At 48.5% G+C, this 15,689-nt stretch overlaps 1 protein-coding gene across 1 annotated transcript in view; it reads left to right on the forward strand.

The window, feature by feature from the left end:
• Nucleotides 1-6,165: 6,165 nt before the first annotated feature.
• LOC132419251 (testis-specific Y-encoded protein 2-like) overlaps nucleotides 6,166-15,689 on the forward strand; it is a 41,748-nt gene continuing 32,224 nt past the window's right edge. Inside the window, exons 1-5 of the mRNA XM_060003239.1 lie at nucleotides 6,166-6,693; nucleotides 7,301-7,378; nucleotides 7,481-7,592; nucleotides 7,690-7,835; nucleotides 7,942-8,030. Of these exons, the coding sequence (XP_059859222.1) occupies nucleotides 6,166-6,693; nucleotides 7,301-7,378; nucleotides 7,481-7,592; nucleotides 7,690-7,835; nucleotides 7,942-8,030 (953 nt within the window). The remainder of the gene's footprint in view (nucleotides 6,694-7,300; nucleotides 7,379-7,480; nucleotides 7,593-7,689; nucleotides 7,836-7,941; nucleotides 8,031-15,689) is intronic.

Raw genomic sequence — 15,689 nt, forward strand, 5'->3', positions numbered from 1 at the left:
GGGGAGGACCAGATCATGAAGCATTTTGCTTGCTATGCAAATATGCTACCTACTTTATTTTTTAGTGGAACTGTTCAAATAATTTTAAACAGAAACGTGAATGTCTACAAGATAAAATGCATATGGTACTTTAATATGATACAAAGGAAGGCAGACAAAAAGTAATCTAAGCTTCAAAATTTAGTAGTTATATGAAACTGGGGAAACTACCTAAACTCTTAAATTTACCCAGTCTACAGAAACAAGATGATAAAGAATGATCAGATAGGGTTATTGTGAGGTTAAATGATGTGCTGAGCACATTGAGCACAACGTCTAAAAACATAATTCAGGGTTCAAAGCAAAAGTGTGGAACTATTGTAATTACTTTTATATTAAGTGAGAGCCTGAGCTTAATTTGTAATCCTGCCTATTTTCGAGACTGGTCAAACTCATGATACTGCTTTTTTTGGGGTTTTTTTGCTGTACGCCGGCCTGTCACCTTTGCGGCCCCTCCCATTGCGGAGCACAGGCTCCGGACGCGCAGGCTCAGCGGCCATGGCTCACGGGCCCAGCCGCTCCGCGGCATGTGGGATCCTCCCGGACCGGGGCACGACCCCGTGTCCCCTGCATCGACAGACGGACTCTCAACCACTGCGCCACCAGGCAAGCCCCGAAACTGTTTGTTTTCAATTATGTTCCTTTGCATATTTTGTATAAAGTAAATAATCATTGTATATTTTCACTAATAATAAGCCTAAAAGAGCATAGGAAGACATGACAGAACACACACACGATTGGAGTGAAGAATAATTATTAACAAAAAGATATGAAAAATAATTAGTAGAAATCTTTGGTGGATAACAAATGGTTTAACAGAAGACAGTTTACCAATAATTATTCAAGAAGTAGAAACCCCAGACGTAATCTATAGTCAATTCTAGGAGATAGCTGAAATTTTGCTAAAAAAGCTAGTATACTGATGATAAATATAAATAAATGCTATTACTCAGATGACAAAGGTTGTGTGTCAATACTGTTTACAGACATAACCTCTAAAGATAGCATGCACAAAATGTATGACAATACAAATGGTAATGAATTAGAAACAGGGCCACTTCCTTTCTGGGAATAACTACTGCAGACTAACTGGTCAAATAAAAATATCTAATAAATATTTTGGGCTGGCTACTATAGAAAGTGCTTCATTTACTTATGAATTTAACTATCTCATTTGATTATTGCCACAGTCCTATAGACTGCTATTCTTATCCTCATTATACAGATTAAAAACTTTTTTTCTCAGGTATGTGCAAGACTTTTTTGAAGAAGAAAACAGTAAAATTCTTTGAAATACTTGAAGAATGACTTGAGCAATTGGAGATGGATGTTCTAATATGACTTCCATATGACCTTAAATAATATGTAAATAATATAAATAATGTGAATGAAAATTATAAGGTTATCATATATATGTATATATGTATTAAGGTATTTATGTTTATATATGTATATATCTGTGTATGTATATTACATATTTACTTACATATCACATGTATATACATATTACACCTATTGCATTCTCAATTAGATTTTTAGAGTTTATTTAGAAGAATTAACATTCAGAAATCATTTAGAGAATATTCTAACAAAGGGCTTCCTTTCTGGATATTAAAGAGAATTATAAAGCCATGGTAAATGGAATGATTTAGTGAACACACAGAAAAGTAATAATCAGAAAGCATGTCCAAAATAATAAAGGAACAACTGGTAATTTTAAAGTGTTCTCGATAAAACAGAAGGCAAAGCATAATCTATACATTTTGCTATTGAGTTTTTAGGAAATATTGTGGGTAGAGGAACATGTTGAATGAGACTGCATGGATAGATTCAGAAGCAAAATTCAGACTATAGGAGACTATATGGGAAAATCAATCTGGTTTTATAATAAATTGTAAAAAAAATAAAGAATTGAAGGGGGAAACTGTTTTAGAAAACAATTAAAAACATTTGAACCAATTGCAAAGTTCAAACCTTATTTGCATTTTATTTCAGTGAAACTGAAAACATTTTTAGTTTGCCATTTATGAGAAAAATGGAAATTTGAACATACTTGATATTTAATGATTTTTTAGAAATTATTAATATCCTTGTGGGTCTTTTTCTAGTAATGTGATGGCCTACAATTGTCCATTACATATCTACTGACTTGGCTTGACCAAACTTTAATCAGCCTTCTCTCCTCCTCACAGTGTGCTAAACTTTGACCTGCCCCTCAGCTTCGGGGAATCACTAATATACTAAGGTCAGAACATATTCCGTAACAGCTTATTCTGAGAATCAGCTGGCAGGGGAAACATTTTCTAATAAAATACCCCTACTTTACTTCCTGCTCACCCCTCTGCTTCTGTCCCACTAGGTTTCTGCTGGCCTTGCTCATCCTTTCCTCTTAAAAAATACTTTTTCTACTTGATTTTGAAATACTTGAAGATTCTGAAATCAAAGTGTTCTTCTATTCAATCGTCTTTGTGAATAAACTCTTTCCTTACCTAGGTCTTAATTTGGTTTACAGTTTCTGGTGCTATGACGCAGATAAAGTGTTGAGAGCCTTTTGATCTTTATCATCCTGACCAACAGTGCTGCCCAAACCGGAGGGGTTCCAGCCCAGGATTTGTGTCTCAAATGAAAAAGTGTAAATGTTACCCTTGAGTAGAACTCCACCCTAACTGAGGCCTTAAACGGAGGTGTTCTCTCTTTGTTGCCCAGGAGTGGATAGCACCATGAGACAGATAGTACTTGATAGGTAGTTCTTGTTCCCCAAGAACATGGCACCAAGCAGGTGACATCAGGAGTTAGTCAGCTTCTACCCAAGACACTGGAACAAGGTCCCCAGCTTCCAGGAATTCCTTATCTTTCTACCCTCACCGTTTTAACTGTCTTTCTTTGCTGATCTTTCATCTCTGTCCACTCCACCGTCACTTTTGCTATCCGTATAACTGATCCTATTACAATTGTAGCTCTCCATAATAAGCCTCACGTTGTATTACCTAGTTTTAAATTAATTTTTCATAGGAGTAGAGTTGATTTACAATGTTGTGTTAGTTTCTACTGCACAGCAAAGTGAATCAGTTATATATACATATGTCTCCCCTCTTTTTTAGATTCTTTTCCCGCATAGGTCATTACAGAGCATTGAGTAGAGTTCCCTGTGCTATACAGTATGTCCTTAGTCTCTGTTTTCTATATAGTAGTGTGTATATATCAATCCCAATCTCCCAATTTATCCCTCTCCCTCCCTTCCCCCCTTGGTGTATTACCCCTCTTTATCTTCTTCCTTACATGAGCTGTTTCCCCCGTAAGAATTACTCTGTCCCTTCAAGGAGCCCCAGATGTATAGTATTCCTTCCCATGATTCAGAGCTAAACCTCACAGTCCTACTTCTGATTGATTTTATCTACCCACTTTCCTTTGGAAACCTGCAGTTTTCCCCAAATTGCTATACTGTCTCAGGTTTAAGAGCATCCTTTGTGTTCACACTTAGTGGAGGCTCTGTGCATGTTTAGCAGTAAACATTAGGGCAGACGGGAAGGGCGCCCACTTCCTCTTTTCAGCCTCTCCTTCAGAGCCTAATTTCTTCACCCAAGTGCTGGATCCATCTTCAGGACATTGAAGCACACACTTAGCCACGACCTGGTTCCCAGTGGCCTCCCACAGCTGCCTGAGGGGGAAAGAGAAACCAGCTGAGGACAAACACCTGCAGAGCAAAGGGAGCCCTGGAGCACCTCTCTAAGCAGGCGACCCGGGGACGCGCGAACCAACCTGACAGCTGAGGGAAGAGGAAAGCGTGTCCCAAGTCGGCTGGGTCCCTAGCACCTTGTCTTCCTGTATGGTGCCACAGACAGGGGCACAGGGAATGGAATCGAGCCTCCTTGCTCCTCACGGTCAACCTGTCGAAGACAACCGGGAGGAAACAGCACACAGGTGCACATGACTCAGCTCCCACTGCGCCCACTTTCAACCACACCGTCCCATAGGCAGGCAATCGTTCCAAGAACAACCCGTGGAGCTAAATGTGCACGTGGGCTAGATCCACAGAGGGGAGGCGGGGGACAGAAAACAACTGGGACAGTAAACTAGGGGGCGCTGACCAAAATCCTTTCTCGTGGAAACACGTACGTGTAGAGTTCTGCTCAGGTATCTGCCCGTGTGTGGTGTGTGTGGGGGGGGCGTGGGGGGGCACGTGATGCACGTGCGTGCTCAGGAATAGGCACGACTACTGTCATGCATGCGTGGACGTTGGCGTGGACGCGGGGACGTGGAAAAGCTTAAAGAGCTTATAGAACGTACGTAAACTGTGGGCCAGTTGAAGCCCCCAAGCCAGGGAATCCAGCCCAGAGATACCACCCGTGGAGCAAAGTGTAAGGGGCATCACACGCCAGCACCCTCGACCAGGGGCTGAGACTAGAGGGAGGAAGAAAGCACCTGTGGAAGGACAGGGAGGATGCAAAGTACATGAGAATCACAAAGGGCCCGATGCCCAGGCCCAAAGAGGAAAGACCCACCCCCCACCCCTCCAGCCCCACTCCCATCTCAGCTACAGCCACCTTTATCTCCTTCTCCAGTGCACGAGCAACCTTTCCCCCACCCCTGTGTAGGCCCTTGAGAAACACCTGGCCTTTTTTCCGTAAGGTTTGGCACACCGACCCACACTGAGGCATAACCGACTGCCTCACACTGATTTTGCTGGTTTAAGACATCACTCTAATGTTCTGACAACCCTTGTGGCTCAGGAGTATGGCCGTGATGGCTTAGCTGGATTCTACCCCTGCTCCCCTGTCCCACAAGACTGGGGCGAAGGGCTGGGCTGGGATGTGATCTCATTTGGAAGGTGGACGAGAGCAGAACCACTTTCACAGGGCATCCTTAGGGTCGGCAAAATTCACATCCTCGGGTTGGCAGTGGTGAAGGCATGCATGCGTGCGTGGTGCAGTCCTCAGCACCTCAGTGTGTGCGCACGTGTCCAAATAAAGTTTCTGGCATTCCCCAGTGCCACCAAAGCGTGTCGTCCCTCTCTCGGTCTCTCAAAACACAGGATGGCCAAGTCAACTTCGTCTCGTGCCATGTGTCAATGTCCGTTCCCGGAGGGACGCTTGTCACCTTATGTTGGCTAGCAGAAAGGCAATTTCTGCCTGCCACTCGAGCGTTTGAAAGGCACTATGCAAGCGTGTGGTCACACAAAGTCCGAGAACCCGTGGGTGCCAATCACACACGAGGAGAGCCCTTTTGGTGCCAGGCAAGGTAGAATTTCTCGGAGAGTTTAAGTATCCAGAGGGGATCCCAGGAGAGTGGGCCACAGACGGAGGGAGCAGATACATACAGAAACAACAACGCGCGCGGGCGCACACACACACACACACACACACACACACACACACAGAGAGAGAAAGACAGAGGGGAGACAGACACTCAGACGGAGCTCTTCACTGCGTGGCTTTTCTGCTCTTGAGCAAAGGAATTCAAGTCGAGCAAAGAGCTGGGTTTGCCGGACACTCCCCTCTCATGCCACAGAGCTTCGGGCTCTCTGCCCCCTGGAAGAAAAGTATCCAGCAACTTCGGCCACCATGCATTTCCTTGTACATTTTCTGAGAGTTCCCAGTGGTTAAAGGTCCCGAGGCAAACCGGATTCTGATTTTCTGATTCTGGAGCGGGAACTCCTGGCTCCAACTGGCACAGACCACATAGGTATCACAGGGCACCCGGGCACCCCAGACGCAAGGCCGGAGGCCTCCCTGGAGGCGAGCTCCTTGTGGAACATGGGCTGCTAAGTCCGGGGTGTAGAAGGGGTGTTTTGGGGGACCCGGCAATCCCGGAAACCGACCTGTTTTCACAGGGCGAGGGGCGAGGCAGCCGAGGGTGACGCCCACTGTCCTCGCCCTGATTGGTCGTGATGGGGCCGAGCGGCCTGGGCGTGGCTTGGAGCTGCTTCCTGCCACCTGGACACGCATGCCTGGTGGCCAAAGCTCCTGCGCATGCGTTTCAGCTCTCTTCACCGCAGAGGCTCCTGGGAACGATTCAGTCCGTAGCGAAGCGCGGTTGTAGTCGTTGAGCCTGCGTGGTGCTCGGCCCACGTGCTGAGCTTCCAACTGCCGCACCTTCGCCGCTGCCCCAGCTCAGAGCCAGGTCCGCATGGGCAGTGAGGCGGAACCCGGGGTCATCTTAGGTGTGGGAGGGGGTCCTCAGGAAGCAGGGGCCCGCGGGTCCCCAGGTGTGGTGCGGGAGGTGGGTAGGGTGCTGCCCCTAGGTGATGGGTGGGGCGAGGAGGCCGCCATCTTTAGCGGGGAGGTGGTGCAGCAATGCGCGGCCCTGTTGGAGGGAGAGGTGGCGCGGGTCGTGGAGGTGTTTTGGCAGCCTGTGGAGGACATGATGGAAGAGCTGGAGGCGGTAGCTGAGAAGCAGCAGCAGCAGGTGGTGGCGGAAGAGCAGGAGGAGAAGCCCCAGGAGCAGGGGCAGGAAGAGCCAGGGCCGTCCCCGAAGAGCGGCTCGCTGGAGGCGCTGGAGGCGCTGAAGGTCTTGCAGTTACAGCTGGAGCCTGTGAATAGGGAGTGCAGCCGACAACACTTTCGTCTCAAGGTCACAACACTTCGGAGGCGGAAGCCTTATCTGGAACACAGAAGCACCATCATCCAGAGCATCCCTGGCTTCTGGGTCAAAGTTGTATCCTTAATTTTGTATTTGAGAGACCACGTTGTGGCTGGGCTAGTGCAAGGGGTACCTAACATAGCGGGCCGTTTGGGTACCAAAATGTATCCGTTGGATTGTGCATTGTGGGCACACTCAGGGAAATGTGATCCTGAAATTGTGGGGGCATGCTGATTTTCTGCATAGCAGGAAGTAAGACTAGGGCTTTAGTTGCAGAGGTCCAAAAAGGTATTGTCATTAGTACCAGGGTCTCTTGAGACAAAAGAGTTGTCTTGTGCACAGGTTCTTCTTGGAATAACCATCAGGGAAAACGGAGGTGAGAGTGGGGAGTTACGAAAGCGCATCCTAGTTAGAGCCAGGAGTGTTTGCTGTGCGGAAGTAAGCTTGTTCTGTCCAGATGGAGATCAGGGCCTCCCTCTCAGAATCGGAGGCTCCCTGTTTTAGTGCACAGATATGCACACCCCGAGGGGCTCATTGTTCCTTCATGCAGTCTGTATTGAAGGAATAGGACTAGATGCTAGTGGCGCCTTGAGATCAGACACTCCCAGGCCGCTGTCCAGGCTCGCTCTGTTCTCCCAGCCCTTTCACCTCCGGCATCTAGAGGCTCCTTGACGTAAAGCAGTTTGTGAACCACCCCCGGATGTCGGCCATGATTAGCACCCAAGATAAAGACATGCTTAGCTACATGACCACCTTGAAGGTCAGGCTGGGGAGGAGAGGGGAAATGATTTATTCCGGAAAGCAGGAAAGAGCAGGTCTGCTGGAGAGAGATTTCACCCTCCGCCTCCACTTTGTCCGGCAGGTGGAGGAGTTCGCAGATCGCAGTGATTACCGCAAGATCATGTTGTTTTTTCGGAAGAACCCCTATTTCCAGAATGAGGTGGTTGTTAAGGAGTATCTCATTGAGGTCACTGGTAAGTGACAGCTCCCTCGATCGTGGGGGAGGGCAGATGGGGTGAGGTGAACTTGAAACGTGATTTAGGCCCTTGTCCCACGCTCCTTTTCCCGCAGGATATAGGGCATCTCATCTCGCTCCAATTCAGTGGCACCGTCGTTTTGAAGAGGAGGTGTATAGCCGCAGGCACAACAACAGCGGCCTTAACTTCTTCAACTGGTTCTCTGACCACAGCTGTGTAGGATCTAGCAGGATTGCTGAGGTGGGGTGCCTCTGGGCCTCCTCAGCAATGGCGATGTTGGTCGGGGGGAGGGGTGTGGGCCTGGCCTGGCCTGGCCTGTCCCGACCGGGCCCCTTTCCCCTACCAGATCATCGGCGAGGACCTGTGGCCCAATCCCCTGCGCTACTACCCGAGGGAGAAAGGCCCCACCGGGACAGGTCACCGAGAGGAGGACAGGTGGGTAAGGAGCCCAGGGGCTGGGCGCTGAAACGAGTAAGCTGGGTCGTTTATTTCACTCATGGAGGAGTTGAGGCTCAGAGGCATACAGTGACACCAGGGCGTGAGGGCGTCAGGGTGCGACAGCACGTCTGGAAAACTGCAGTGCAGGACTGGTTCTGACTAGGGAAGCTTTAGGCGAGTGAAGCAGCATGAGAGTCAAAGTCACTGAGATTCAAAGGTGCACGTCTCTGAACTGTCATTCCATGGCCATCAACCCCACCCTCAGGCCTCCTGTAATGCCCCCTTAAATTTGGGCTTGCCTTTGGGCTTGCCTCAGGTTTCCCCCACCACCCCGTTTCCACAAAGGTGTGTGAGTCCCCTTTGTGCAAAGCCTTACCCCGCTGTCCCATCATTTTTTTGTTTTGATCATCACCGTCATCTTTTACTTTTCTTATGCATTTTCTTCACCTGCCATGGCTATTGTGAGAACAGTGGCCATTTTGCGTCGATTATGAAGAAAAGTTTCTAATATGCGGTTGGAGGAAATGTAAGAGATCACAGGGGATGTGACTCTGTCTCCTGGGCAGGGCCTTAAAAAGTTAAAGCGGTCTTTAGCGTCGTTCAGAGAGGTTGGGTTATTATGTGTGTGCCTGTGTGTGTTTTCAAAGGCACTCCCTATCTTGAGATGCGTGTGATGGAGCATCACCCTTGACCTAAGAAGCTGCTTTGGGTGAAGGCGAACGGTCAACGTGGTTGTCGTGCACACGAAGAAACGAAGAGAGGTCTGGTGGTGAGACGTACAGAGAGGGAGACACCAGTAAACCTGGAATAAAACCGGAAGATAAATAAGCAGCATCAGTTGTATGTGTTTGTGTGGTGTTTGTGCAGGGGCTCAGGGTAGACACATCAGCCCCAGGCAGGCTTCTCAGTTTGCTGCCTGGGAATTACCAGGCCATGGAGAGTTGTAGAGGTGGGGGAAATCATACTTTGGGATTGCATCAGAGGATGCAGTTCTGCCTGTGGGATGGGGGTTGGGGAGGAAGGAGAAATAAGAGAAGGACTGGTTAACTGGGGCCTGTCATTTTTCCAAGGGAAATGCGGAAGTTCAAGGAAAGGGCCTGGTGAGCAAGGGCCTGAGATTGAAATGCTGGAAGTTAATTTTGTTGGATAGTGGTCCTCCATGTATCCTCCCTGTTGCATATCATCAGACACTTCAATGGGATACAACGGGGGGAAGCCTTAGCATTTAATTCACTGTTGGACCGGATGCGCTTCTAGTGCATATGAACACAGGGTCTTTTGCTGAGACAATTAGCCTCTCAGGGCTAGGGTTCCAGACAACATCTCAGGACATGGGGGTATAAGGTGTATGGAGGACATCTGAGGAGGTGAGGGAGACACGGGTGGGAAGGCAGTGAGGATGTTAGTTTGCTCTGGCAAAGGTGACCAGGGGAAAAGGTAAGTTTGCTGGGAAACGGCTAAGCAAACAAAAACGGAGTCCCTCACATCTGAGTGAGCTCACGTGAACTCTGTTCTTTTTTCCGGGGGACTCAGTTTGGGTACAAAAGGGCACACGGGGAGAGGGGAAAGGTGGGGGGAGTGGGGAGTTGGGGATGTTAAACAGGCAAGTGCCAGGCCACCCAGCTGTGTGCTCTCTGTTCCGTGACGGCACAGTGGTTAATACCCCTATTTTCAGACAGGCTTAAGCCCTCTGCCCAAGGCCCGCTTCAGGCCAGGTCCCCAGAAAGTAAACATTTTTCTCATGAACAGTCTGGTAGAGGTGTCCCATCCTCGCTGAATGGCTGGGCACACCGTGTTTCAACCACAAAGGCACTGTCCTTCTTCTGGGGCCTTGCCAGCACTCTGTGCCCCTGAGGCCAATGGGAAGACCTAGAGCATACCGAGCTCACCCAGGAAGTGGTGAGCACTTCGGGTGCTCCTTGCCAAGTGGCTGGCTGCTTCCCAGAAGCACGTCTGTCTCTGGACCAGGCAAAGGACAGACTCTGCCACAGACGGAGCAGGGAATGTTCAATGTTTGTCCCCCTAGTGTTCTTCTCTCTTCCCAGATACAGCGGCTCCAGCACAGGCGTCCCTGAGGGTGGCATATTGACAGTACCATTTCCGTCCCACATGTTGAGCTCTCGCTCAACGACTTTTGGTAGAAGAGCCTTCTCCCAAAAGCCCCAGCTCTTTCCAGGACGAGGGTTTGACAGTCAAAGTTCATGGAGTCACGGATGTCCCCTTCAGAGTGCACTGAGTTAGATCGCCTGCTCAGTGTCAGGTTTTGTAATGAACATCTACATCCCAGCTATGCCCCTTCTACAGTGGAGACGTCCGAAGGTCTAGAAGGCAAGGCTTGGCCTTTGCCCGCTGCTGTCCCCACAACCACCCCACAGACACTGTGGAAACAGGTCTTCTCAGCTTCTCGCACTGTACACCTCAAGGAACCCTTGGGGCTTCCACATGCTGGTCCCTGTCTTTCCTGGTGCTGGTAAAAATAAACTATGCTCTGATAACCCTGCAGTGGGAGTAGGACAGCATACTGGTGCGTGGTCTTAGGCAACCTCAGACGGGGCTTGTTCTAAGGACTCCAGGATGTTTATCCACATCCAGAACATTTAGTAAGGTCTTGCAAAGGACTTAATCACCAAAGCAAAGGTTGGGACAGGCTCCCCCAACTCCTAACATCTCCTGCCAGTGCTTAGGTACCAAGGCTATGCTTAGGCCTGACCTGTCCTGGAGTGAAGCTGGGCAGACGTTCATGGATCAGGTAGCAGAACTGTAAACTGTGGACGGTTGACTTGATTGTCATTCTCTGGAGACTTGGCATGATGTGTTCCCCAGAGGCTATAGCTTACTGAGTTTCCTCCTGGGCTACAGAGCTTAGACGCAGGTGTGACCCGGTCTCTTAAGGGCTTTTTCACGTGGGGCCTAATATCTAGGTGCGAGTAGATTGAATGCACAGTTGCACACGTTGCCTGAGGTTTCCTTCCGTTGAACTTCAGGGCATGTGAGGCCCAGCAGATTACTGATCAATCTATGAGCATTCTGGCTCAATCACTCTGAGCCACGTTTGCGTTTCCTGGTCTCTGGACATGTTCGTGTTTTCCTCTGTCTGAAATGAAGATGGTGTGTCCGTGTTGTGTTTGCCCATGATCTCTCACTCTGAGCGTGAGTTGGTGTTCCTTCCTCTGGCTTTGCCCATGCCTTCGTCTCTCTGATCTTCCACCCATGCCTGTGCCCATATGCACGCCTCTAGTGCCATAGCTGTCTCAGTCTGTTCATGTCCCTGTTTCGATACACATGCTCTGGGTTGCTGTTACTCACTCACTTATTTGTTAAGGTTTGTGTCTCTGAGTTGGTCTGTGCCTGCGTTCCACCCTTTCCTCCATTCCTGCATCAAATGCTTCCACCACCTTGAACTAGGACTTTTTTGTGAGTTCCGTTATCTTTGTGAGCAACAAGAAATGCTTTATTGCAGGTGGAGTTAGCAGTGACACACATTTGGAAACAGAGGAATAGGCATGCCCTTGTGGCAAATCACCAACAGACAAGAATATCTTGGTGGAGGTGAGAATATCATTTACGGCCCCCAGAGGGTGATGAGGACATTGAGGGAATGCATTTGCCAGGGAAGCTTCCAGGAGGAGAACGTTTGGGGTTGACTTGTTAGTGTTTTGTAAACACTAGTGCAGGAGTGAAGGAAGATGACTCTTATTCCTCCCCATTTTATTCTTGCGTTGGTCATTAAACCGACATTATGTGGGCACAATTTCTTCATGATTTTTAATAAAGCATCACCCGAACGATAGGAATTGGGGCTAGTCTTCCTGTGAAGAGAAAAGTTGTTAGAGAATCCTTGCCCTCGGTGACCTCCTATGACCCAGTGAGAGGGGGTGCATGAACAAAATACGGGCATACAGAATAGAAACTCGTGGACCAAGCACCTCACCCAGAGGATCAGGTGGTGCTGAAGGAAGGTGAGGGCTTCAGGAAGAGAGAGGTATGAGTAAAGGAAAGTTTGACGTGTAGATTCATGAGTTTTGCCATACCTGAAGAGTGTGAGGGGCATGATTTCTTGAAATACTTGTCCTGCCCCTTTCTCTCCTGTCTCCACCTGGGACTGCAAATACGTAAGCCTCGGATTGCTCAGTGGAGTCTGGCAAATAATCTAGGCTGTTACATTTTCTGCATCATTTTTGTTCTCTTTCTGCTCCTCAGCCAGGATGATTTCAATTAACCTGACTTTAGGTTTTGTGATTCTTCTGCCTGCTCAAACCTTCCTTTGAAGTCTCTACTGAAGGTGTTGATTCACATGCTGTGGTTTTTCAGCCCATAATTCCTATTTGTTTCTGCTTTAAATGTCTCTTTGTTGAGAGTCTCTATTTCGCTAGACCTTGGTCTCCTGGTTTCTTTTAGTTCTTGCTCCATCGTTTCCTTTGTCAGGTGAGCGTAGGTATGACTCTTGATTGAATGTCTGCCTACAGAATTAAAGTACTTGGTTTCCTCATGCACAGTTTCTATTAATTTGCTTATCTGACCTGTGATGGGGCAAACACACACTTGTTTCATTGCATGCCTTGTAAGTGGTGTTGAAAACTGGAGATTTTGAAGTTTGGAATGCAGTAAATGGGGAGAAGCTTCTTCTCCCTCGTATTCATGTGTGGCTGCTGGTTGTAGTTGATCCTTTCCGTTACTATGCCGAACTATTTTTGGTTAGACGGCTTTCTTTGCCGTGTGCTGTGTAGCCACTGGTGTTTCTGTTCCACTATGTGGGTGGACACAACCGATTATTATTTTTTTAAACCGCCGGGGTGCTGGGTCAGGGGGTTTGGGGAGGTAGCAAGGAAACACAAATTTCAAAAACCACTCTCCTGGTCTCTGCAGATTACCTTGGGGCTGGGTGCACAGCTTCATCACCGTATACACCATTTTCGTTTTCCCAAGTCGTCTCACCCAGTACACCTGGAGACTAAAGATCAGCCAGAGGTGAAAACTTAGGGTCTCCTCAAATCTTTTCTGAGCCAGTGAATGTGTGTGACCTTGTCTAGCAACACGGGGACGGGCAAATTTCTCCTTTACCCCTGTTGAGGTCCTTTTGGCTCTCCTAATAATTATGTGGACACAAGACAGATTAACAGGAAAAACAAACCAATTTAATTCATGTACACAGAGGTCTCAGAAATGGGACCGCCTGAAGTGACCAAAGCCCGCTGAATGTATCTAGTTTTGGACAAATAAATATTTTTGTACAGTCGACAAAACAAAGAGGCTTGTGCTTGCTTGGGCAAGCAGCCTAATGAAGAAGTGTCAGCGTTCGTTTATCCAGCTTTCTTAGCCTTGAATTTCCTAACTGTGGTGACAAGGATGCTTTCTAGCCTCCTGCCACAGGGAGGATACCGTCACATGGATTTAGTTCGCACTTTGGGGGAAGGCAGGGGGCCAGAGTATTTTTGTTGTGGTTTTCAATCATTTCCCCTCACTGACCGTTTCCCTGGTAGCCTCCGTTCAAAATAATCAACGTGCCAGTGAGGCATATCTTGGGCGGCCCGCTCTGAGCCCCAAGGATTCCCTCCTCTGCAACTTCCCTTGATGTTTCACAAAGAAAAGGCTAAGGTGATGGCCGGGGAGAGCAAAACTGGGTGAGTAGCTCAGTGCTAAGAGACCTGCAAAGGGAGAAAAGAACATAGGTTAGAATGAGGATGAAGAAAAACAGAAAAGAACAAATCAAATCAAAGTACATTTCCCCAAACCCTACCGAAACAGTTCCCCAGTCCTGGGAAGACATCAGTCCAATAAAACGGCTTTGCTTCATTTATGTGACGAAAGCATTTCCTTCACTTTTAATAAGTTGGAGACTATTTTTCCCATTTGATTTACGTAGAAGCAGTATTTTCCACCGATGATTGCATAATCTCATCCTCGCCGAGCAGTCAGGATGTCCAGAGCAAGTCCATTTTGGAGCACCACTGATGCTAGGCTGTTAACTTCTGACTGAAGTATTTTCACACTTTGCATAGGGGAACTGAACTCTTGTTCCACTACCATGGAGAGTTAAGATGGCTGTTCTAATTCATAACCTCCATAGCTTGGGAATAAGATCCTGAACAATGAAAAGAAGTTGGAGTTGTGATACCCAATGGATTGTCTATGACTTCCCTGCTGGCACCTTTATGGGACACAGTTTTATGAACAAAGGAGCCCAGGTTTGTAATTTGGCTGCATTTAGGGTGGAGTATTTGGTGACAGAAGGAGCCAGGTATCCAAGTCCCCATTGTCCTGACCGGTTAGGTGGACACCCTTTATATACTTTGCTGCCACCTAACATAAAAAGACCAGTGTGGTTTGCAGACAAGGTTACAACTGAGGCTCGGGCTTCGGAGGGCAGGTCCCAGGGAGAGGACTGGGGTTGGCTGCGTGAACACAGCCTGAAGGGGGCTAGTGCGCCACAGCTAGCCGGGAGGGAGTCCAGGGAAAAGTCTGGAGCTGCCGAAGAGGCAAGAGACCATTGTTTCAGGGTGCGCGAAGAGAGGGGATTCGGAGCACCGCCGAAACGAGCTTCAGAGACGGGCGCGAGACGCAGCTGTCGGTGAGGACAGAGACGGGCGTGAGACGCTAAGGCTGCTGCTGCCGCCACCAAGGAGCCTGTGTGCGAGCACAGGTCACGATCCACACCTCCCCTCCCGGGAGCCTGTGCAGCCCGTCACTGCTAGGGTGCCGGGATCCAGGGACAACTTCCCTGGGAGAACGCACGGGGGGCGCGCCTCAGGCTGGTGCAACGTCACGCCGGCCTCTGCCTCCGCAGGCTCGCCCCGCATCCGTACCCCTCCCTCTCCCCACTGGCCTGAGCGAGCCAGAGCCCCCGAATCAGCTGCTCCTTTAACCCCGTCCTGCCTGAGGGAAGAACAGGCGCCAGAGGGCGACCTACATGCAGATGCAGGGCCAAAGCTGAACCCCAGGAGCTGTGCAAACAGAGAAAGGGAAGTCTCTCCCCGAAGCCTCAGGAGCAGAGGATTAAAGCTCCACAGTCAACTTGATGTACCTGCATCTGTGGAATACCTGAATAGACAATGAATCATCCCAAAATTGAGGAGGTGGACTTTGGGAGCAACTGTAGACTTGGGGTGTGCTGTATGCGACTACTAGTTTATGATTTTAATGTGTATCCTAGTACAGTTTTAGCCCTTGGTATCATTGGTGGATTTGTTTATTGGTTTGGTTGCTCTCTTCTTTTTTTCCGTGTATTACTTTTTTATTATTTTTAATTTTTTTATTTTAATAATATTTTTAATTTTTTATTTTAATAACTCTAATATATTTTATTTATATTTTCTTTCTTCTTTATGTCCCTTTTCTTCTTTTGAGCCGTGTGGCTGGCAGGGTCTTGGTGCCCCAGCCGGGTGTCAGGCCTGAGCCTCTGAGGTGGGAGGGCCGAGTTCAAAACATTGGACCTCCAGCGACCACCCGGCCCCACGTAATATCAATCAGTGAGAGCTCTCCCAGAGATCTCTGACTCCCTGCTAAGACCCAGCTCCACTCAACGAGCAGCAAGCTCCAGGGCTGCACGCCCCATGCCAAACATCTAGCAAGATAGGACCACAACCCCACCCATTAGCAGAGAGGCTGCCTAAAATCATAATACGTTCACAGACACCTCAAAACACACCACCAGATGCG

This window comes from Delphinus delphis, chromosome Y (assembly GCF_949987515.2).
Source record: "Delphinus delphis chromosome Y, mDelDel1.2, whole genome shotgun sequence".
Classification (NCBI taxonomy): domain Eukaryota; kingdom Metazoa; phylum Chordata; class Mammalia; order Artiodactyla; family Delphinidae; genus Delphinus; species Delphinus delphis.